Source organism: Melanerpes formicivorus, unplaced genomic scaffold (genome assembly GCF_026170545.1).
Source record: "Melanerpes formicivorus ecotype bairdi unplaced genomic scaffold, bMelFor1.0.p_v2 SCAF_65, whole genome shotgun sequence".
Classification (NCBI taxonomy): domain Eukaryota; kingdom Metazoa; phylum Chordata; class Aves; order Piciformes; family Picidae; genus Melanerpes; species Melanerpes formicivorus.
This window is the reverse complement of record NW_027142417.1, coordinates 165,328-187,777: the sequence shown is the minus strand read 5'-3', so window position 1 is coordinate 187,777 and position 22,450 is coordinate 165,328. Positions and strand designations below refer to the sequence as shown.

Genomic DNA, 22,450 nt, shown 5'->3' with positions numbered 1-22,450 from the left:
GATCTTCAAGATCCCTTCCAGCTCAAACCATTCTATGGATCTGTAAGTCTATTCTATGAGTCCATCACCAGGCAGCCACCATGACCCCTACAACCTGTCTGGGACAGACTTCACAGGGGTTATGGTAATAGAATAAAGACATTAAAATCTTGGGGAAAGTGGCTGTTTGGACAGTAAAATCTTGGGAGAGAAAGAAGGCTGTTTGGGTTATGTGTGCAGAGAGGATTGACCAGGCTGAACCCTGGGATTTGGTTAAGGATAGCCACACAAAACCCATGCAAACACTCTCCTCTGCTGAGGAGGGGAGGGAGCTGAAGACATAAACCTGAACCTATCCATCTTTTACTGACAGGAGGGAAATTGGGAGGCAATAGGCTAAAAGACTTAGTGAGCTTCAGCTCCGTTCCTGCTCCTAGCACAGGGAGGAAAGCCTACAAAACCCTTACTCAGAAGGGAATAAAGGAGCTAATTCTGCACCCAGCTTGGTAGGGCACTGCTGGTGCTGCTGTCTGAGCAAGGTGGAGGATACAGGGTCTGCATACTTCGGCAGGGTGTGCTCTCATGTGTCCCAGTACAAATATCTGCTTTACCAATTACTCTCTGGCTTGACACAAGGTGCAGAAAACATTTGCATTGCTGCTGCAATCCTGGCATTGGGATGCTGCTGGGCAAGCCCTCCTTTACAGCAGAGCAGCTGCTGGTCCTCTCTCCCTTCAGAGCCTAGAAGAAATGACTTCTCCTTCACAATTTTCTCCCTTCAAAAGCCCAGCAGTTCCTGAGTTTTCAAGGATCATTATATTTGCACTGGAGCACTGGGAAACTGGCTGGGCAAGAGGAAACAGCAGCCTCAGAGGAGGTTGTAGTGGGGTGGCTGTTGGTCTCAAGAGTAAATGGCCTCAAGCTGTGCCAGGGGAGGTTGAGGTTGGATGTTAGGAAAAATTTCGTTCCTGCAAGAGTGGTCAGGCATTGGAACAGGCTGCCCATGGAGGTGGTGGAGTCACCATCCCTGGAGGTGTTCAAGAAATGTGTGGCCATGGCACTTCAGGACAAGGTTTAATAGCCCTGGTGGTGTTGGAATGATGGTTGGACTCTTAGAGGTCTTTTCCAACCACATAAATTCTGTGATTCCATGACTGCACCTGGGTTTGTATCTTTGGGTGCTGGATCTGGACAGGCATATCCTATAGCTCAGTGCTGGGTTGCAGTGAACAGCTTCCAGGCAATGGTGGGGACTGAAAGGAAGGGAATAGGTGGTGCACAACAGCATGCACCAAAGATGCTGTTTTGCCTTGATAACCATCTGCTACCAAGAGGCAACTTTGTGCTTCTCCAAGCTGAAGCCCTTAGGTTCAGACAAGCACCTTTGGCCTCAAAGTAATTGTCAGCTGCCCTCCAAAGTGCCATGTGGGACACAAACAATCAACTCTAAAGAAATGAATTCTGAGCAACATTGAACAAACTCCCTCCTGGGTGAAAATGTTGCTGTAAGAAAGAATCTTCTGAGTGGCAAAGTGCTGAGGACGATCATCTCTGGTGTGGCTTTTCAGACCCAGACTGCCAAGTGATGCATTTTCTGTCTGTTCCACGGATTCAATGCTGCTGCTGCTCATCTGCATCATCCTGCTGGAACTGCTGTGTAGAAAAATGTCTGCACTGAGAGGTGGAATTCCTGCAGAGGCTCTTGGTACAGTAATTCTACATGTCAGATAATAAAACAGAAAGGGAAGCAATTCTCTTATCTACACAACTGAAAAACGCCTTTTGTGACAGCCATGGAGCCTTTCAAGGTGAGAAAACAGCTTCCCACAACGCAGGGCAGCTCCTGTGAGAGGAAACAGAAACTTTCCAAACTGCTCTTGGTTTGCTTGGTTAATACCACTCAGTTAATTAATGTTTTATATTTAACTACAATAGCTTGCAATTAATTATTTCAAACCTAACAGGCATCAGACTGCAGAGCAAATACTCCTCCTTTGTGCCCAAACCTGCTTCCAGCTTCTCAACACTGTGTAATGGAAGGGAAGGCAAAAGAAGTGGAAGTGTGTACACAAAGGGAGACACAGCAGAACATTTTGTCTATTCATGGGGTTGGATAGTCAACATGACAAGAAAAATTGAACTGGGGTTTGGAGACATTGGGTTTTTTTTACCTTACAGAATGAAGAGCTTTCAGCATGTTACTTTAATTACCTTCTTGTTCAGGTTTCCCCTTTTGTTGTCTGAAATCATCAAAGAGGCTTTTGTCTTCTATTTTCTGTTGCTATAAATCTCTGGAGTAAAATTGCTGCCTTCAAGTTAAGAGCAGAAGAGAACTGGAGACAACAGCACAGAAGTGTTTAGGCAACAGATTCCATTAAGAAAAGAGAAGATGACAAAGAGGCAAAATTTCTCACTATTGTCATATCTGCCTCCTGCAGCACCTTTCTGGCCTCCTGCAGCACCTTTCTGGCCTCCTGCAGCACCTTTCTGGCCTCCTGCAGCACCTTTCTGGCCTCCTGCATCAAAGCTCCCCAAATGTGCTGTGAAGGCAGCAGGCTAGAAGATGGGCTCAGAGGTTGTGGTTCCAAAGGAGAGAAGATGAAACAGCCAGATGAGACAAGGAAGGAACATGCAGAGAAGAAGAATGGAAGCTAGGAGAGCTCAGAGAAGACAAGGAACCAAGAATCATGGAATCATAGAATTGTTAGGGTTGGAAAGGACCTCAAAGTTCCAACCCTCCTGCCATGGGCAGGGACACCTCACACCACAGCAGGTTGCTCACAGCCACATCCAGCCTGGCCTTAAAAACCCCCAGGGATGAGGCTTCCACCACCTCCCTGGCAACCTGTGCCAGGGCCTCAGCACCCTCAAGAAGCTGGAGAACACTTGCAGTGCCAAAAGCATGAAACAATAATAGCATAGATACCAGCACTCTCTAACTCCTGTCATAAGACCATCATGAAAATGACTTTAAATTTAGAAGAGTGACATTTAAGAGACTCCAGGTTTTGTTACATAAGTGATTGTTTTTCATCAGAACTAACCCAAAAAATAATCTAATGAAGTCATCACTTATTATTCCTGGGGCTTGATGGGCAGCTTCAACCCAAGTCTTAAGTGATACAGACTCAGCTTGAGGGCTCTTCATACCTGCCAGGGCAAGAGAGGTGGTGGGGTGTAGGGATTTCCACTTCAGCTTGGACCAACGCCCCCCTAAACAAGACAACATCTGAGTATGTTAGCAGCAATGTAGCAAACACCAGGGCACAGCTACTGACCACCTCCTGGGCTTCCAGGGAGAACAATAAAGGATGTTTATGAGTGTATGTGCTTATTTAGAGGTTCACCTAAGAGATGCCATCACCAGGAGAGAAAAGTCATTTCTTCCAGACAATTTTAATGGCCTTTTGCATTAAGCTATGGGTGATACATGTCAAAGGGCAGATTGTTGGAGTCTTCCTGCTGACAGCAAGGAACATCAGCTTGGTGTCAGCGAACATCTAAGCCTCGGTGACAAGGCTTTTAACAGAGTTAAATCACAATTAGGGCAAACCACCTTGACCAATTCATCCTCTTGTACAGCACAAAGGGACCTTCCACCACAGCTGCATTTATATTCATTGCCAAAACACGCAGTGGACCCTTACTGTTCACGGGAACAAAGCTCCAGATGTTCTTATATTCCAAGCCTACCCTGCTCAGCTACTGGTGTGCCTCCATTAATCACATAAAACGTGAGATTTATAGCCCTGGAAACCTGGCACCTCCCAGAGTCATTGGTTTGACTACTCTGCTTGATAAAAGTGTTTCTTATGGACAAGTGAGCTCTGAATGTAAGGTACTAAAGATGATCATCTCACAATCAGCAAGTACCAGGAAGGCTGTTTTGAAGGCTTAGCTCCTTCCCCGTTCTCCTGCGGGCTGAAATTGTTCAGCTCTGCTCTGCAGAGCTCCATTAAGCACTTTGTTTTTCGTTGAATGGCTGGAATCAAACGTGGATGGCCTCCATGGCTGACTAGACCGCTGCAAAAAGAGGTAAGTCAGCAATCCTGATTGGCTCTCTTGTCTGAGTGTTGCCTTCTGATTGTTGAACTCCTGCCAAAAGCATCATCCCTCTGTTTACCCTTCAAAAGCCTGCGGTCACTCACTCGCTGCAGACAGAGCTCGCAGCACAGTGCTCTGCCTTGCAGAAAACTGAAGCCATCAACAAGAACCTTTCACTGCTTGCAGTCACTGAATGTAAATTCGTGGCTCAGATCCTGTATCTCATCCTCCACCACATTGTTACAGCACAATACCAAGTGATTAACAGAGCAGCTTTAACTTTGCCGCCCGTCTCTCTCGCCGGCAGAAACGTGTGCCGAGCTGCTCAGAGCTTTCCAAGTGTGCTCTGCCACATGGCTTTCCTCTTCCTTTCCCTCCCTGGCAAGGCACAACAGAACCACCATGAGCTTCTGTGGTGATTTCTTGTCTGCATGGGAACTCACACTGGTTACAGAGAACAGACCTTGGTTTTGCTTCACTTCCAGGGCCAGGACTGTCAGTGCTGAGCTAGAAGAGAACTGACTCTGTTCGGTGCTGTCACTTCTCTGCTCGCTGAGGCACTTCCTGAAGTTCAGGGCAGGTTTGCTCAGCCAGGGGCTGCTTCTAGCATGGAGAAGATGATGGAGAGAGAGTTCCTGCCAAGGGGTGGGCTGAAGAAAGGCTCTGGCCGAGACTTGCTCCTGTGCAGACCAAGGGCACTGATACAGCTGGGAGAGACAGGTGGTGAGAGGTAGCACTTTCAGGGAAGAGCACACAGGGCAGGTAACCCTCCACTGAGCAGCAAGACACTCCATTCCATGGAGATGCAGCATCTTCAGGAGAAAGCTGAGGGACCACCAGGGCTGAGCCTCTTCTTCAATAGCTGATGTCCCATGAGGACTCTGTTCTGCCTTTGATCCTGATTCATGTGTTCCTAAATCCAGCTCCAGAATCCAGCTCCTGGATCTGTTTCCCATCTGCTATTAAGTTCAGTCTGGGACTTTCCCAGTGCCTACCTCCAGCATCAGTGGTGCCAGTGGTGCCATCACTGCCATCAGGGGTTGGGTTCCATATGGGTTTGTGTCTCTCTTTGCCTCCATTTCATAGGATTGTTTTTTCCACCCCAGCTAGGCTAGTTTCTTTCCTAACCTGTCAGTCTTTTTCCCTATTCCCTTTAGGAAGGGAGAAATGGGAGAGCCCCTGGCATTCCTCTAGTGACCAGCCCAGCCCTGACCTATGCCACTTTCAGAGCACACACCGATTTGCATCTCCTCCCAGAGCTGCTGCAGCACCAAGAGCTGTTACCTAACCATGGAAGCTTGCTGTGCACTTTGCACCTGAGCAAACAGCTGCTGGAGGCAGCAGGAACACAAGCAGAACTGGTCCCAGGTGAGGTGTTTGAATTGGTTACAGCTCCCTCCAAAGTCCATGTTCAGCACTCAGGAATCTCCTGAAGCAGACAACAAGAGACCCTCTCAGCAGGATGGACTAGCTGTCTGCAAAGGCAAGAGGGTTACTCCTCTCTGAAAACAAACACAATCAGACAACGACAATCTGGGAATCAATCAATGAACGGTAGCTGCATAAGCTGTAATGCAGTGCCAAGGGGAGGCAGCTCTCACCTGCGTGTTCAAAGCCTTGTGGGTGTTTTGAAGACTCCTTTGCAGTGATTCCTGCTGGTGCAAGCTCACTGGAGCTGCAAGTTCAGCTGCCTGGGAAGGTCCTGGAAAGTCTCATTGCTGCGCACGCCGCGGGAAGCTGGGACGGCAGTCACAGCCTGTGCCGTGTCAAAGGTGCTGCTCAAGACCTCGGGCGAGGAAATGCTCTCTTACAGATAGCTCGCAAGCTTACACCCCTTGGGGCATTAAAAGGAAATGAATTTGATTTCTCAAGAGCCTACAGCTTCCTAAGGAACCTTGGGAAACAAGTTCAGAGCGCTGGCATGTGCTCTGGTCCATTTTTCTCCTTACAAAGGTTTCTTTCTTCCTGCTCTTGGCGGACACCAGACGCGATAGCGTGTTTATCATTGTCCTTCAACCACTTGAGAGAGAACAATGTGAGTGCGCCTCGATTTCGGTTTGAACTTCTTTATTTCATTGCTGTACAGCTGCATTACACTTGGCTTGAATCCCCTCAGCATTATTGTCCTTGGCAAAACCGTCACTGAACTGAGCAGAACTCACTATTGGAGAAAACCATGCTGGAAACCTCAGCGTGATGGCAATGCCAAGGGGAACCCAGGGAGCTGACGATGTCACAGAGGTGCTGGAACACAGCTCCTCACTTGTCTGACCAAACTAGGAGTGGCCTAAGTCTCAGGGTTGTGAAACTCCATGTAAAAGCCATGGAGTAGCCTCCTGGACCTGGATGTGTGCTCCCCGCCCAGCCCCACCTCTGAGCCCATTCAGAAAGCAAGTCTATAAAACTTCATGGAATGGTTTGGGTTGGAAGGGAAATTCAAGATCATCTAGCTCCAACCCCACTGCCTGGGGCAGGGTCACCTTCCACTAGACCAGGTTTCTCCAGGCCTCAAACTTGGTGTAGGATAATTCTACAGGCAATGAGTGACTGCGTGGCTCTGCTCCCAGCCTGCCTGTGTTAACTGTGGCTGTGGGTGAGAATCACAGAATCACCAAGGTTGGAAGAGACCTCAAAGATCATCAAGTCCAACCTGTCACCCAACACCTCATGACTACTAAACCATGGCACCAAGTGCCACGTCCAATCCCCTCTTGAACACCTCCAGGGATGGTGACTCCATCACCTCCCTGGGCAGCACAACCCAATGGCTACCAACTCTCTCAGTGAAGAACTTTCTCCTCACCTCCAGCCTAAACTTCCCCTGGCGCAGCTTGAGTCTGTGTCCTCTTGTTCTGGTGCTGGCTGCCTGGGAGAAGTTGGGCCACAGCCTTCTTAGAGGAAAAAGATAGCACCCAGCTTTGTAAAACATCTTTTAATATTCAAATATATAAATAAGCACTACTGAAGAATAATTCAGAAGACTGTGGTGATTCATTAGGAACAGATGCTATAAATGGGAACAGCAACATTGCTAGGTAAGGAAGGAGCAAGCTATTTTTGAGAGCCTTGAAAAACCTCTTCTAGCTCTTCAGACAGATCATGCTGCTATAGTTACTTCATAAAAAAATTATCTTCTGAAAAGCACTTGAGTAAAAGAAACCTTTTACTGGAACTATTGTTTAACCAAGACCTTCTACAGCACTAAACCACACTGCGATTGAGTTCCTGATAAGAGTTTTAAGAACGGGGGGAGGGGGGTGGGGAAGGGAGAGGCAACAAAAGTAAAAGAAAGGGGGGGAGAAAAAAGAACAATAAACCTACCATACCTGCACCAGGAGCTATTTATTAGCATAACACTCTTCCTTTTAAAGATTTCATAACAACTGAAGTATATACAAAGTCTTACAGCATTTACACAATGATAAAAAAAAGAGAGTTTCCTATCAGCTGATGAAGCAGAAGGCAGTGCTGCAATTCACTTCGAAGCACGGACACAGTAAGAATGAAGCTGTTCTTTTGACTTCTCCCCTAGCACACCCACCACTGTCAGTGGAAATGACAGCTCATGAAGCCACTGGGAAGACACAGATTGTCCAAAGAGCTGTGACAGGTCGAGCTGCAGCACTAACCATCCTATGAGGAGGAGGAGGAAAGAAATAAACAACAATCCCAACAAAACAAAGAAAGGGGGTGGGGGGGGTGGGGGAAAGCTACACACTGCCATGTTTCTACACTTTCCTAGAGCTGGAACAAACTTTCACAGCCTTGGGTATAACATATGCAAGACAACATAATCACAATTTCTCAGATCTAGCTCAGCTACTGAGTGTATTTACCGCTGGAGAGGAGGCGTTCCGTTGGTATGGCTGTGTGCTTCCAGTTCTGTTCCTTAACTGTTCAAATAGGTCTACACAAAAAATAAACCCCAAAAGAAATGTAAAAGACAGCATGGAATTCGTCATCATGATGTGTTGGATTAATAAAGGCATTCAATATCAGCTATAGGATTGAATCATTCCTGTCAAAAGTTTAAGACCAGGAACCTTCTGAGTCACAAACCAACCCCACAGAATCCTGTGCCGCTGACTCCAAACCTCACTGAGCTCTTTCCAGCGGGGGGGGGTGGGGGGTGGGGAAGAACACAGCATCATTACAATGCTTACACTGACCCAAAGACAAGACTTGTTTTGTTGAGGGGGGGTCAAGCAGAGTGACTAGACTGCTTCTGCTGGTAACCTGAGGGAGCTTACCTAGAGAAGAAGGAAACCTTTTACTGAACAGTCCCTTACTAGGAGTAGGGAGGCAGAGTTTACAGCGATACACGACTGCAGGCCGTAGCATCCTTTGCCTTTTGGAAACGGTTTCCATGCCCAATAAAGCACTTTCTAGAAGAGATAAGGCTGCTTTGCCTATCATCAGGTGCCTACACCTCTTATTTTGGCCAGTATCCCTTTGCCACCCCTCAGGGGGATTCTGTTTCAGCTCAGAAACTAGCAATGCCAGTTGACAGTATCGGTATTAAGACACAAAGTGACATTTATAAAATCCACAAGGAACCACATAAATACCAAAGAAGTCAAATAACCTTTTCCATGTAAACAACTTTGATTACACTGAAGCCCTAATTAGATTCTCGTCTTAAACTTTTGGCAGATCATGGGTACGCTCAGCCAGGCTTTTGGAGTTAGTTACTGTTCAAGTGGAAGCCAGGTCAGCTCACATGTTGACAGGCATGCAACTTGGGAACATTGCACAACAAGCAACACAAAGAGATTTGAGAAGTGTACAAGACTTCAAGTAGACTTCACAACCCTTCACAACTGAATATTCACAGACAAAGATACAGTCCTCGCTCTGCTTTGCTTTCTGCTTTTGCCTTCCCTCCACGGTGGGCTCGTTTCCTTCTCACACGTGGGACACTTTCTGTGACTCTCGAGCTTGCTTGATGCTATACAACCACTTGATGATCCTGGCATTCCTCTCGATGGCGGAGATGCCGTATGGCACGCGGTCATTGGCACTGTCATCGTTCCTAAGGTCACTGTTGCTGTCCTGAGACTGTTCACAGTCTGAGCTAATCATGCTTGCGCTGCGAAAGTTGAGGGATATGATATCAGAGTTAGCCCTTGCAAAGTTCTCCATCCCGAGGTTCTCAAGCTCTTCGGGATCCAGTCCGCAGTAGTTAAAGAACCGTTCCACGTCGGCGTCAACGCGGAAGTATCTGTCGCTTAAGTCTGATTTTGAGCGCTGTAGGGAGGGCCTCCTGCTAACTCCACATCCAGACTCCACTGCCTCAATCTCTGGGGACTTCAGGGTGGCGATGGCAGCGATTTTGGGCTTTGGAGGCAGAGGTGGGGCTGAACTGCTGCAGGGTATTGCTTTTAAGGGCTTTGCGCTAGTTACTTTCCTAATGTCTGAGGAGCTGTGAGAGACGTGCAAGAAAGTCTCTGCCGACTGATCTAGGAGCCTTCTGCTGACGTTGGAGCTGCTCTCCTGCGGGCTGCTGCGGCCCTGTGTGGGGTAAACCTTCAGCGACTCGGCAAACGAGTGCCGGTTCAGCTCCGTCGAGTCGGCTCTGTGGGGCGGCCAGTTCCGGGGCCCGTGCTTGTGCCCCGACCCCGAGCTGGAGCCTTCGGAGCTGTTGATGATGTTCTTCAGAATCTCGAGTTTCAGGTTTTCTCTCTGCACGCCGCTCTCGGTCTTGGCATTGTTGCTGAAGACCTTCAAGGTTGGGCTGCCCAGCGCTCGCTTGGCGGCGGGGCAGACCGGCGGCTTGGCCAGCACCGCCGGCTTCACCGGCTCCTGCTTGGCGTTGATGACCTCCTGGCTCTTGACGTACTTGGCCTTGTCGGCTTCCAGCCTCTCCACCGCGCTCAGTCTTTTGGGGTTAGGCTCCGCCTGCCTGCGAAAATAGTCGGGTCCTTTGTTCAGGATGCGGAGAGGAACGGCGGAGGTGAAAGTGACGGCAGGGCTGACCGGCTTCACCATGCTACCTGTCGGTAGTGTTTCTGTAGGCATGTTTGGTGGTCTTTCCCCCGCAGCCGTTTTGGATTCTTCTCTGGGATCTCCCGAATGCACGGTGCAGAAACATGTACATTAAGCACAATGAATAGCCGATGAATCCTGGGATCTGAGCGTTAGCAGCAGCGCCTCATCTCACAGCTCATTAAATAGCACTGCCTTTCTCTTTTAAAGGCAGCCTTTGTAGGGCAAGGCCACCCGACACAAGCCCCTGTTAGTCTGCTCCGCTGACTCCTTTCTTCTCGCTGAGCGATGCGGGAGCCTGGCCGATCCCTTTGTGCTCCGCTGCTGCCGGCAGCGATCTGAAACGCAGCAGAACCAACCACACGTTAGCGAGAGCGCCTGACATCAGAGCGATAGCAACAGCCGCCTCCCGGCCCTCCTCTCCTCTCCTTTCCTCTCCTCTCCCACTCCCAGCCGGCCGGGATGCGGCCGGGATGCAGCCCGGGACGCAGCCGGCAGCGCGGGGGAGGCGGCACTCGGAGCGCCCGGGGCCCTCCTATCGCCCTGCACCCCTCTGTGTCTTACAAGGGAGGTGCCGCTCGTTGCTTACTGCCTGAGCTTGGATTTAACACAATTACACTGGCAAAGAAAAAACAAACCACACAAACCCACCAAGATCCAGCTGTGGATTTCTGGAGGGAGAAAGGGAAGGAAAAGATGTTAGTTCAGGGACTTGGACCCACCTACTACTGAAGATCAATGACAAAGTCCCTGGAATGTTGATAACTGAGTCTTTGATGGGCTGATTTCAGTAAATATTTTATCTCTAAACCCCAAACATGTTTCTTGTTGTAGGCAAAGTACTCTCTCCACCTGAGAAACAAACTGTCATTTCCTTTTCCATGAAGCACTATGTTAAGAGAGGAGATTTAGACTGGAGAGTAGGGAGAAATGGGGAGACACTGGAACAGGTTGCCCAGTGAGGTTGTGGATGCCTCTTCCCTGGAGGCCTTCAGAAAGCTGGTCTAGAGGGAGGTGTCCCTACCCATGGAAGAGGCATTGGAACTGGATGATCTTTAAGTCCCTTCCAGCTCAAACCATTCTGTGATACTCCAGAAAAACAATCAGGTCCGGAAAGCAAACGAGACAAGCAATGTTTCAAGCACAATCATAGAATCACTGAGTCATGGAATGTTTTGGGTTGGAACAGACCTTTAAAAGTCATCTAGTCCATGTCCCCTGCAGTCAGCAGGGACATCTGCAACTAGAGCAGGGTGCTCAGAGCTCCAAACAACCTGACCTGGAATGGTTCCAGGGATGGGGGAGCTACCACCTCTCTGGGCACCCTGGACCAGGGTCTCCCACCCTCAGCACAAAAAAATTCTGTCTGGTCTCAATCTCCCTAGTTGAGTTAAAACCATCACCCCTCCTCCTGTCACAACAGGCCCTGCTTGTAAGTCCATCCCCACCTTTCTTACAAGTCCCCTTTAGATACCCAAAGGCTGCAACCAGGAATTGTTTCTCTAATAGAAAACCAACCATTAAAAAGCAGGAGGACACCCTGCACCCACCAGTCCCAGTTCAAGGTCTGTTTCAACATCAGTCCCCAAAGCGCCGGTGCTCCAGCTCTCCAACTTCTCCTGATCACCCTTATAGGCTTCACAGAAGAACAACAAAAGGCTTTGTTTCCTGATGAAAGGTTTTGGGAGCACACAGAAGCACTTTGCCTGGGTTTGAAAGAAAGGAACTTGTCTTCGCGTTCAGACAGACTCATTCAAGTTTTCTGCCAGTCGCACCAAGTGCAAATGAAGTTTACCTTCATCTAAGCTGTTTTAAGAGCTTATCACTTAGGACTGTCACAACAGCCTAAAATGAAGCTCCGTGGATGATTTTCCAAGTGCTGCAACCATTTTTCCCACACGAGGCACTGAAGGGCACTTATCACAGAATCTACTTTTGAAGCAGTGATTTTGCTAATGGGTCTCATTTGTTTTATTAGTGCCCCATTAATCTACACTGCCCCATTTAATATCCCATTCCTGTTATCACTGTGTTCTTCGGGGAGAGCAAGACAAGCAGCAGCTACATCTTCACTCATCCTGAGGAAGGCAGGGCAGCAGCCATCCCAGGGATGCCTTGCCCTCCTGTGTCCTGCCATCCAACTTACTAACAGAGGGAGTAGCGCCAGTGCATTGTTTAGAGCAAAAACAACCCCCAAAGTTTAAATTCCAGCTATAGATACACTAACACTACAAAGAGAAGAACCTCAAGGACTGATTCATAGAATCACAGAATGTTAAGGTTGGAAGGGACCTCTGGAGATCAAGTCCAAACCCCCTGCCCAAGCAGGATCACCCAGGGATGCATCCTCTAGAGAAGGAGATTCCACAATCTCTCACAGAATCACCAAGGTTGGAAGAGACCTCAAAGATCATCAAGTCCAACCTGTCACCACAGACCTCATGACTAAGCCATGGCTCTCTGGGCAGCCTGCTCCAGGGCTCCATCATCCTCACAGGAAAGAAGCTTTTCCTCACACTGAGGTGGAGCTTCCTGGGTTCCACATTTGTTTTCATTGCCTCTTGTCCTACCACAGGACAGCACTGAAATGAGACTGGCCCCTTCTTGTCAGCCACCCTCCAGATATTTATAAAAATTCATAAGATCTCCTCTCAGACTTCTCTTTTCCACACTAAACAGCCCCAGCACACAACCTCTATACCCATTGAATGCTCTCCCTAAATCATCCAAGGTCAAAGCAAGCAAATATAATACACGAATGCTATAATGAGATTATGGGGAGAAGCTGAGCTTTCTCCTGCAGGCTCAACTGTCAGAAGCATTCTGCAAACACAAACCAACATCTTTAGGTGGGTGATAAAGCAGCCACCCATTCACTGCAGCTGAAAGGGTAGGGACATGTTAATTAAGCTTCCCTTTAAACGCTGCTTGATAAATCCCAGTGCTAACTCCTCAGCACTTTTCCCTTCCTGCATTTCAAACCTGCTGTTCTGAAAGAGGAAAAGCTTGCTTTCCCCATCCACATCAACATATTCATTGGGCCCATTTGGAAATTAAGTGTCAGGTTTCCAAATGTGCTGGAGGCAATTCCAACAGGCATCTGCACACAGCATTTCCCTCCCTCCCTCCCTGCCTCCCGCACAAATCAAAGCCTTCCACGTCACCAGCTCAGAGCCTGATGGCTAAGTGCTTGTAAAAATAACCCCTCGGTGTCTCTGTTTGATACTTGTGTGCAGACACAAAATCTGCAGGAAGAAAAAACCCCCCACAAACAAATACTCTGCACTGAACACTGTGGCCCAAGTTAATACCACTTGAATAAGCGAGACCACAGCTCTCCACAGAATCCCAGTGTGGTAGGGCTTGGAAGAGACCTCTGGAGACCATCTCTGCTAAAGCAGGGACACCCACAGCATGTTGCCCAGGATTGTGTCCAGGCTGGTTTGGAATCTCTCTGGAGAAGGAAACTCCACAACCTCTCTGGGTAGCCTGCTCCAGACCTGTCTCCCTCAAAGCCACTGTCATTAAAGGCCACTATGGTCCTGCCCATAGAGGAGGACAGTTGCCAACTGGAAGTCAGTCTCTCTTTTCTAATATAAGGTAATAGAAGGAGAGGAAATGGCCTCAAGTTGGGCCAGGGGAGGTTTGGGTTGAACATAAGGAAAAGTTTCTTTACTGGAAGAATGGTCAGGCACTGGAACAGGCTGCCTGGAGATGTTCAAGAAACATGTAGACACTTCAGGACATGGTTTAATGGCCATGGTGGTGTGAGGCTGATGGCTGGCCTTGATCATCTTAGAGGTCTTCTCCAACTGAAACAATTCTATTATCCCATTCTCCTCATGGTGAGTAACTCCAAGCACCACTACTGAGCAGAGTTGTGGGAACCAAGTCTCAAGGCTGCTTTTGGAAGTCTTTCCCCAGCACTTAACTTCCTCACTTGGGACAGCGTTGGCCAATGCCAGCAAGCATTGCATAGGAGGCTAAGCATCCAGTTGGCTTCAACATCACATTTAAAAGGGAAAAGAAGAAGAAAAGAATCCCACTGTGCATGCATGTTCATCTGAGAGAACAAGAGCACTTGTTTGCAAGCACATACAGGGTCAAGTGCCCTGCAGTCAATGGAAACAGGCTGAGACTGGCAAGGCACTTCAGGCATGCCTAGAAAGAAAAACAAAGGCCTGGTGAGGAGCCAGGGCAAAAATGTCCACCTGAGCCAGCACTGGGAGCCAGGGGAGAAAGGGCCAGGTGGTTATGTGGCCAGACATGGAGGCTTTGTACTGGTAGGGCTGCTGGCAAGCAGGAAGGCAGTTACAGAGAGAGATCAGCTCTGTTTGTGTGCTGTTTCTCTCTCTCCATTTCACTGAGGTGCTGCATTTAAATATCACCAGAAAGTTTATTCAGCACTCTCACCCCAGAGAGCTCAGATTTATTAACCAGCTACTGCAGGAAAAGCAAGTGGGATGAAAGAGGTGGACAAATGTAACGTGCTAATGAAACAGCTTCTCCTGCCTGCGCTGGTGATGGCTGCAGCTAATCCTGCTGCTGGCTGGGAAAGGCAGAACAATTCCTACCAGGCTCTCTGCTGTCCACAGGCACCTGAAACACAGCAGTGACACCAGAGAGCTTTGCTACTTGCTAATTTAATCAGCAATGGAAAAGGCCATGAAGCAGCAGCAGCAGCATGAGGTAACCTCAGGAAGACAAAACTGTGCCACTTAGTTTCCAGTTGTGAAAATCATCACTGGACCAACAGGAATAGAGGAATGGCTTTCTTCTGGCTCCAACCCCATGCAGAAGCTCACTCCTTAGGTGTCTGAAGTTCCTGTTGTGCACAGCTCTGGCACCAGGTTTGCACTGCAGAAATGCAAAGGCAAATAGGTTTTCCTCCCTCACTCCCAGGAGATGTGTGAAATACACTCAGGGACCTAAGAAATTATTCTTCTACTCTGATTGCATCCAAGTGCCTGCTCTGCAGGTGCAATTCCTCTATGGACTGAACTGTGTTTTTTCAGGGATCTCTCTGGATTTCCATTATTGCTCTTCCATACAAGTGCTAGACTGAAGAGATTATTGAAGGAAAAACAAAGCTAAAAGCTCCTCTGCACATGCAAAGTTCATTTTATCACTGTATGCACAGTATTAAACCCCTTCTTAAAGTTCTTGCCTAACTGAGCTGCTCTAACACCCAGTGACTGCTGCAGAGCTGCTGAGCAGAATCCAAACCAACACAGGGGTAGAGGGTTTGGGGGGGGTTTAAAGCTGTATTTTCAGCCAGACACTTCGACTTAGGATTCCTTTGCAACAGAGGCAGAAGTCCAAACCACTTTCTCATTCTGGGCATCGTGCTCTCATCACTCTAAGGTCTGTAATACAATTGTCAGATATTCACATTTAAATAACAGAAGCACTGTCTGCATGATTTAGGGGGAGAAAACACAGCCTAGAGCAGCAATAGCTCTACAACTAACATTAATGACAGATAAATCCCCTATGAAATATTCTTCCCTTGATTTAAAGCCAAGGCAGCAGGAGAAGATGGACTGCACAGAAACTTTGGAATCACAGTTCCATGTATGCTCAGTTTTTACATTCCAGTGTTTCTTTTTGGGGTTCTATATATTCTACATTTCATTTTAAACTAGAGCAGGGTAGGTTTAGATGAGGCATTGGGAAGAAGTTCTTTACTGTGAGGCTGGTGGGATACTGGTTTGCCCAGAGAAGTTGTGGATGCCTCATCTCTCTGTTTAGGACCAGGCTGGATGAGGCTTCGAGCAGCCTGGTCTAGTGGAAGGTGTCCTTGCCCATGGCAGAGGCACTGGAACCAGATGATCCTTAAGGAATTTATGAACTAGCCCCATTCTGGCAAGTACTTGTTTCTAGTGCTGTTGTTGATGCAATGTTACTGTACAACACTCAAGTTTATTCTTCCCTCTCACACCTAAAGCTGTGTTCTAAACAGAGACCCAATGATGCTACCTGACAGCAAACACCACACTTCCCTCCTCAGTTCCACAGCTCCCACACCACAGCCAGGTTTCAGCCCAGCTCTGCCTAAAACCATCCACAGCAAAGCACCACACTTCTTAAGAACATTTGAGCTGCAACACAGCAGCAAAACCCAACAGTGGTCCAAAGGGAATCAGTGGAACCTGCTGTTGACTTCGGTGAGGACACAGCATCACCTCACAAAGCTACGGTGAAGCTCAGGCTCTTAGTTCCTCCCCCTGGGACAGGAGATGAAAGGCCTGCACAGGAGGTAGGCTGAAGCACAGTGGATAAACCTAATGAAGGCTGACAGCTTTTACTTTGCTTTCCTGGATAGTTAAAGGCCTGTGTCAATTTTATTTTCCAGTTGATCAAATGTAACTGCCACAACCTCAAGATGCACCATAAACATCACATGAATTCCAGCAGAAGCAATCAACAAGTGACCTCAGATGGGACTCAGAGAGTCACAGGTTGCATAAGGTTGGAAGGAACCCTCAAAGGTCATCATCTCCAACATCCTTGCAGTGAGCAGGGACACCTCTGACTAGAAGCTGCCCAGGAAAGCATCAAGTCTGGTCTTGAGGCACCCTGTCTCTATGGATGGGGCCTCAACCACATCCCTGGGCAGCCTGTGCCAGTATTTCACCACTCTCATAGTGCAGAGCTTCCTCCTGATGTCCAGCCTAAATCTGCCCTGCTCCAGCTTTAAACCACTGCCCCTCATCCTCTCACACTAAGCCCTCCTAAACAGTCCCTCCCCAGCCTTCCTACAGGTCTCCTTTAGATATTGAAGTGCAATTATAAGGTCACCCTGGAGCCTTCTCTTCTCCAGGCTGCACAGTCCCAATCCCTTCAGCTGCACAAAACCCAACATCTGCACAGGAACACAGGAAGGACACAGATGGAAAAAGTCAGGCTCTGCTAAGAATGAGGTCCACACAGGTCCCATGATGAAGATGCTGTTTTGCTAACAGTCCCTGCAAAGCCTGTGAATGAGGCTTTCACTGTGAGTGGCTTGCTACAGGTATTCAGTATCACTAAGGTTGGAAGAGACCTCAAAGATCATCGAATCCAACCTGTCACCACAGACCTCATGACTAGGTCTCTTCCAACCTGGTTAATTCTGTTCTATTCTAGAGGCCTGAATTTCAGTGTGGTTTCATTTAACACTAACCACAGAATCACAGAGTAGGAGAGGTTGGAAAGGACCTCCAGAGATCATGGGGGTCCAACCCCTTGGCCAAAGCAGGATCACTAATGTCAACACCAAAATCTGATGCGAGTTCTTCTGTGGCTAATTGTCATTGTAGATAATTGTCATTGGCAACCTCACATATTTATGTTACTGAGTTGAAAAACACAGCCTGAGCAGACTGGGCTGAGAGTGCCATGAGATAAGCCACATCCAGAGTGGCAGCTGCATTTCATTTGTGAAAGCAATTTCAGATAAACATGAATATGGGTTATAGAGTTGGGCTCACGTAATATTAACTGTCAAGATAAAGCATGAGGAGATGGAACAATTTCTGATCTGCTGTGACTCAACACACTAATCAAAGTGCTGATTTCCAACTCCCCTTGAAATGGGAAACAGCAAGGGAGGAGTAATAGCTGATCAAAAGCCTTCAAAAGGTCTTAAAAGTGTGAACCACAGGGACCCAAATCCAGGAATGGCAGAATTAGGCACACATGGGAATTCCTCCAAGGGGGAAGGCATCAACTTTGGCAAAGGCAGCCACTTTTCACTGCTCATGTAGATAAGATAGGATAGGATAGGATAGAATAGGATAGACAAGGTTGTAAAAGACCTTTGAGATCACCAAGTCCAGCCTATCACCCAGCACCATCTAATCCACTAAACCATGGCACCAAGTGCCACATCCAATCCCCTCTTGAACACCTCCAGGGACATTCCAATGGGCAATCACTCTCTCTCTATAGAACTTCTTCCTAACATCCAGCCTAAACCTCTCCTGGCACAGCTTGAGACTGTGTCCTCTTGTTCTGGTGCTGGCTGCCTGGGAGAAGAGACCATCTGGAGTACATCTGGAGTACTGAGCCCAGTTCTGGCCTCCCCAAGTCAGGAGAGGCAGAGAACTACTGGAGAGAGTCCAGTGGAGGCTACAAAAAGTGCTGAGGGGCTGGATCATCTCTGTGAGGAGGGAAGGCTGAGAGGCCTGAGTCTGGAAAAAAGACAACTGAGAGGGGATCCTCTCAGTGCTCATTAACATCTCAAGACAGAGGCCAAGAGGAAGGGGCCAGACTCTTTTCAGTGGTGACCAGTGATGGGACAAGGAACAATGAGCACAAACTGGAGCACAGGAGGTTCCACCTAAACACTGACAAAACACTTTTGTGCTGTGAGAGTCCCACAGCCCTGGAGCAGGCTGCCCAGAGAGGTTGTGGAGTCTCCTTCTCTGAAGAGATTCCAAACCCACCTGGATATTGTGACCCTGTGGGTGCCCTGCTTTAGCAAGGAGGTTTGGAGGGGATGATCTCCAGAGGTCCCTTCCATGCTGGGATTCTGTGATACACAAAAGAGTGTCACCACTTCACACCCTTGATTTCCCTGTGCAGTTAAATGATGAGGGGTGAAGCAGGATGCTGCCATGACCAGGCATGGTATGGGGATACAGCCTCTGGAAATCCATGGATGTACAAATGCCTGGAAAAGCAGCAAAGCCACTTAGCAGCTCCACTGCCCCTGCAATGTATGCTGAGTGCTTGCTGGGAGCTGGGCAGAGATGCTGCCTTGAAAGAAAAATCTTTAGAAAGTATTTTGCTGCTTTTTAGTTGTGAAACCCAGCACTGGTTTACATTTCCTACCCAGCAGCAGCAGCAGCAATCTGCTCTCAGAGATATTTGCTGCTGGCTAAATGCTGCCCTGTGGATGGCTCCCAACCCCGAAACCCTCTGAGCTCTTTCAAAAGGCACAGACAGCAGCCCAAATGCACAAGAAAGCTCAGCACTGAAACCTCCCTTTCTTTTAACTAGATAGTAAGAAAAAAGAATATGAATATATGTTGTCTCACTAGTTGGGAGTGATATTGCATGCTGTGTTTGTACAAGCTGCAATGGAAATCAATTCTGTTTTCTTTGGAGCCCTGTGTTGCTTACACCATACTGCACCCTTTGGAGTAATTTCAGCCTCTTGTTGAAACAAACAAACAAAATACCAGGAAAGGGCCTAGAAAAAAAGGAGTATAGTGAGGAATGTAGCACTCCAGCTTTATGTGGCCCCTTCTACTTCAGAGAGCATTTTATGGGAATGGTTCTCTGAACACTGTGCAGTGCTTTAGGAAACAGCTTTACTGCTCATTCAGCAGCCAGTGGCTGTGGTCCCAAGTTCACAGAAACACAGAAGTGCCAGGGTTGGGAGGGACCTCGAGGATCATCCAGTTCCACCCCTCCTGCCATGGGCAGGGACACCTCACACTAGATCAGGTTGCCCAGAGCCACATCTAGCCTGGCCTTAAAGACTTCCAGGGATGAGGCTTCCACCACCTCTTCAGGCAGAAGTAGGACCCACCTAATATTCTGCTACCCAGCTTCTTCCTCAGGAGGTGGAAAATTCATGGCATGGGGATTTGATCCCATCCCCCAGGTCTCAGAGGAGGGCAGCAATCTCTGATCCGACGGACGTCAATGGATCCCTGCTGCTGCCAGCTTGTTTTTGTGGGAGAGGGAAAAACATTTACCAGAGCCTGCTGTAAGAGGCCAAACAGCCTGAAATCCCCACTTGTCATGTTTAGACTCTCATTTATTGAGAAAGGCTTTCTAAAACTGTTTGCAATGAGAATTATATTAAAGGAACAATGTAGCACAGCTATAAACAGACAAACCCCCAATAAACCCACCCCTTAACCAGCTGCAGTTGGACACTCCCTGGCAGTTTCCAACCCTGCAAAACTCCAGATATACACCCAGAGACCCAAACTAAACAAACACAGCCCAGAAAAGAGAAACAGCCCCAGCTTATGCTGTGGGAAAAAACCAGCCCAGAAACCATAGCAAGCTATTGTAACTGGAAAAGAGAAATCATACTCCAAACTTCCCTTCCTTCAGTCAAGAGATTTAATTAGCCAAAGAAACTGACAAGAAGACTTCTCTTCAAAAGTTGCAGCGGGAAGGGGGAGAAGGGAAGGGGGAGAAGGGAAGGGGGAGAAGGGAAGGGGGAGAAGGGAAGGGGGAGAAGGGAAGGGGGAGAAGGGAAGGGGGAGAAGGGAAGGGGGAGAAGGGAAGGGGGAGAAGGGAAGGGGGAGAAGGGAAGGGGGAGAAGGGAAGGGGGAGAAGGGAAGGGGGAGAAGGGAAGGGGGAGAAGGGAAGGGGGAGAAGGGAAGGGGGAGAAGGGAAGGGGGAGAAGGGAAGGGGGAGAAGGGAAGGGGGAGAAGGGAAGGGGGAGAAGGGAAGGGGGAGAAGGGAAGGGGGAGAAGGGAAGGGGGAGAAGGGAAGGGGGAGAAGGGAAGGGGGAGAAGGGAAGGGGGAGAAGGGAAGGGGGAGAAGGGAAGGGGGAGAAGGGAAGGGGGAGAAGGGAAGGGGGAGAAGGGAAGGGGGAGAAGGGAAGGGGGAGAAGGGAAGGGGGAGAAGGGAAGGGGGAGAAGGGAAAGGAATTAACCAGGTTGAAAAAGACCTTTGAGATCATCAAGTCCAACCTATCACCCAATACCACCTAATCAACTAAACCATGGCACCAAGCACCCCATCCAGTCTCTAAAGCTCAGCAGCATCTTTCTGAGGTCTCTTACCTGGTGTGAAAATAGAAAGAGTGCCCAAGTCTATGGAATATTTCCTATAGTACATGCAAGAAACCAGAAAGCTACACAGTTTATCTATCTTTAAATGTTTCCTATCCTCTCTTATGGCTGAGGGAACTGGGGTCATTCAGCCTGGAGAAAAGGAGGATGAGGGAAAAACTTCTCATTCTCTACAACTCCCTGAAAGGAGGTTGGAGTGAGGTGAGGGTTGGTCTCTTCTACCAACTAACAAGTGATAGAACAAGAGGAAATGGCCTCAAGTTGTACCAATGGAGGCTTAGGTTGGGCATGAGGAACAACTTCTTTACTGAAAGAGTGGTCAGACCCTGAACTGGGCTGCCAGGGGCAGTGGTGGAGTCACCATACCTGGAAGCTGGCACTTGGGGACATGGTTCAGTGGGCATGGTGGTGTTGGGTTGACAGTTGGACTTGATTATCTTAGAGGTCTTCTCCAACTTTACTGACTCTCTGAGCTTGCTCTTCTCTTGCTGTATGGGAAATCATTCTTAATACATTCTATACACAACCATTTCATTTTTGGCAATCAACACTAACAGAGTAAACATAAGGGAAAAACTTTTTCACTGTAAGGGTGCTGGAGCCCTGGAGCAGGCTGCCCAGAGAGGTTGTGCAGTCTCCTTCTCTGGAGACATTCAAAACCCACCTGGATGCATTCCTGTGTGACCTGCCCTAGCTGATCCTGCTCTGGCAGGGGGGTTGGACTGGATGATCTCCAGAGGTCCCTTCCAACCCCTAACACTCTGTGATTCTGTGAAATGGAAACCTTTTAGTGCTATGAAGAACCCACAAGAGCAGCTTTAAGAGGCAGTACAGTAGGCACAACTAAACACTGAGTATACTAAACCCAGTACCATTAGGAGGATGATCACCTTCAGCCAGTGGATTACAACAGAGGAGCCTAATCCTGAGTGCTGCAAACTCTGAGCCCCTCCTGGGGGGTTGTCTTGGTCAAAACTCTTTGTATTCAAGAGCCTTTTCTGTAAGGTCAGTGTGGCTGTTCCATTTCTACACCACAACTGCCTTGAGTTAACCATTTCTAAGCCCTGACACTTCACACACATGAAGTATTGCCCATTTATTTTCTCTTGCCTAAACAGACTAAAAGGTTTCTGACTACGTAAAAACAAATCAGGTCTTTTAAAATGATAGCAGTAATAATAACAAACCAAAAAAACCCCAACAAAAATAAACCTGACAAGATTTACAGCAGTGTTCCAGGGCCCTGCAACCTTCAGAGCAGCTCTGTGAATGATAGCCTTTATTTCTGACTGCTACAGCAATGTTTTTCTCTAGATAAGAGGACATTTTCCCATCCCACAGGATACTCCATTCCCCTTTTCTCCAGCCAAGTCTAAAGACACATGGTGTGAGAAGTCAAGAAAGGAGTGCCTATCTTGAAGACATGTCCATATGTTTAAGACTTCTTCAAGCAGATGGAAAATCCCAGTCTTGGCCCTGGAGCACAGAGCTCTTCCTCATCACCTCTGCAGAACTTCTGTGTCCCATAATGGGAACAGAGTTGGTGGTAAGGGTGCAATGGAGTAGGGTATCACCCAGCAAAGCTCCTCATGAAGCAAAGTTCCCTCCAATCCAGGCCACTTTAGAGTTGCAGCTGAGAGATACATCCTCTCCCATCTCCTGCAGCCTCCCTGCCTGGGGCAGGCTGTACATCCAGC

At 48.2% G+C, this 22,450-nt stretch overlaps 1 protein-coding gene across 4 annotated transcripts in view; it reads right to left on the bottom strand.

The window, feature by feature from the left end:
• Positions 1-7,346: 7,346 nt before the first annotated feature.
• The window catches only part of FAM110B (family with sequence similarity 110 member B), a 110,450-nt gene continuing 95,346 nt past the window's right edge, over positions 7,347-22,450 (bottom strand). For all 4 annotated transcript variants that reach the window (XM_068162439.1, XM_068162438.1, XM_068162440.1 and 1 more), the window contains one exon: positions 7,347-10,346. In XM_068162439.1, the coding sequence (XP_068018540.1) occupies positions 8,929-10,041 (1,113 nt within the window). In that variant the 5' untranslated portion in view covers positions 10,042-10,346 and the 3' untranslated portion in view covers positions 7,347-8,928. The remainder of the gene's footprint in view (positions 10,347-22,450) is intronic.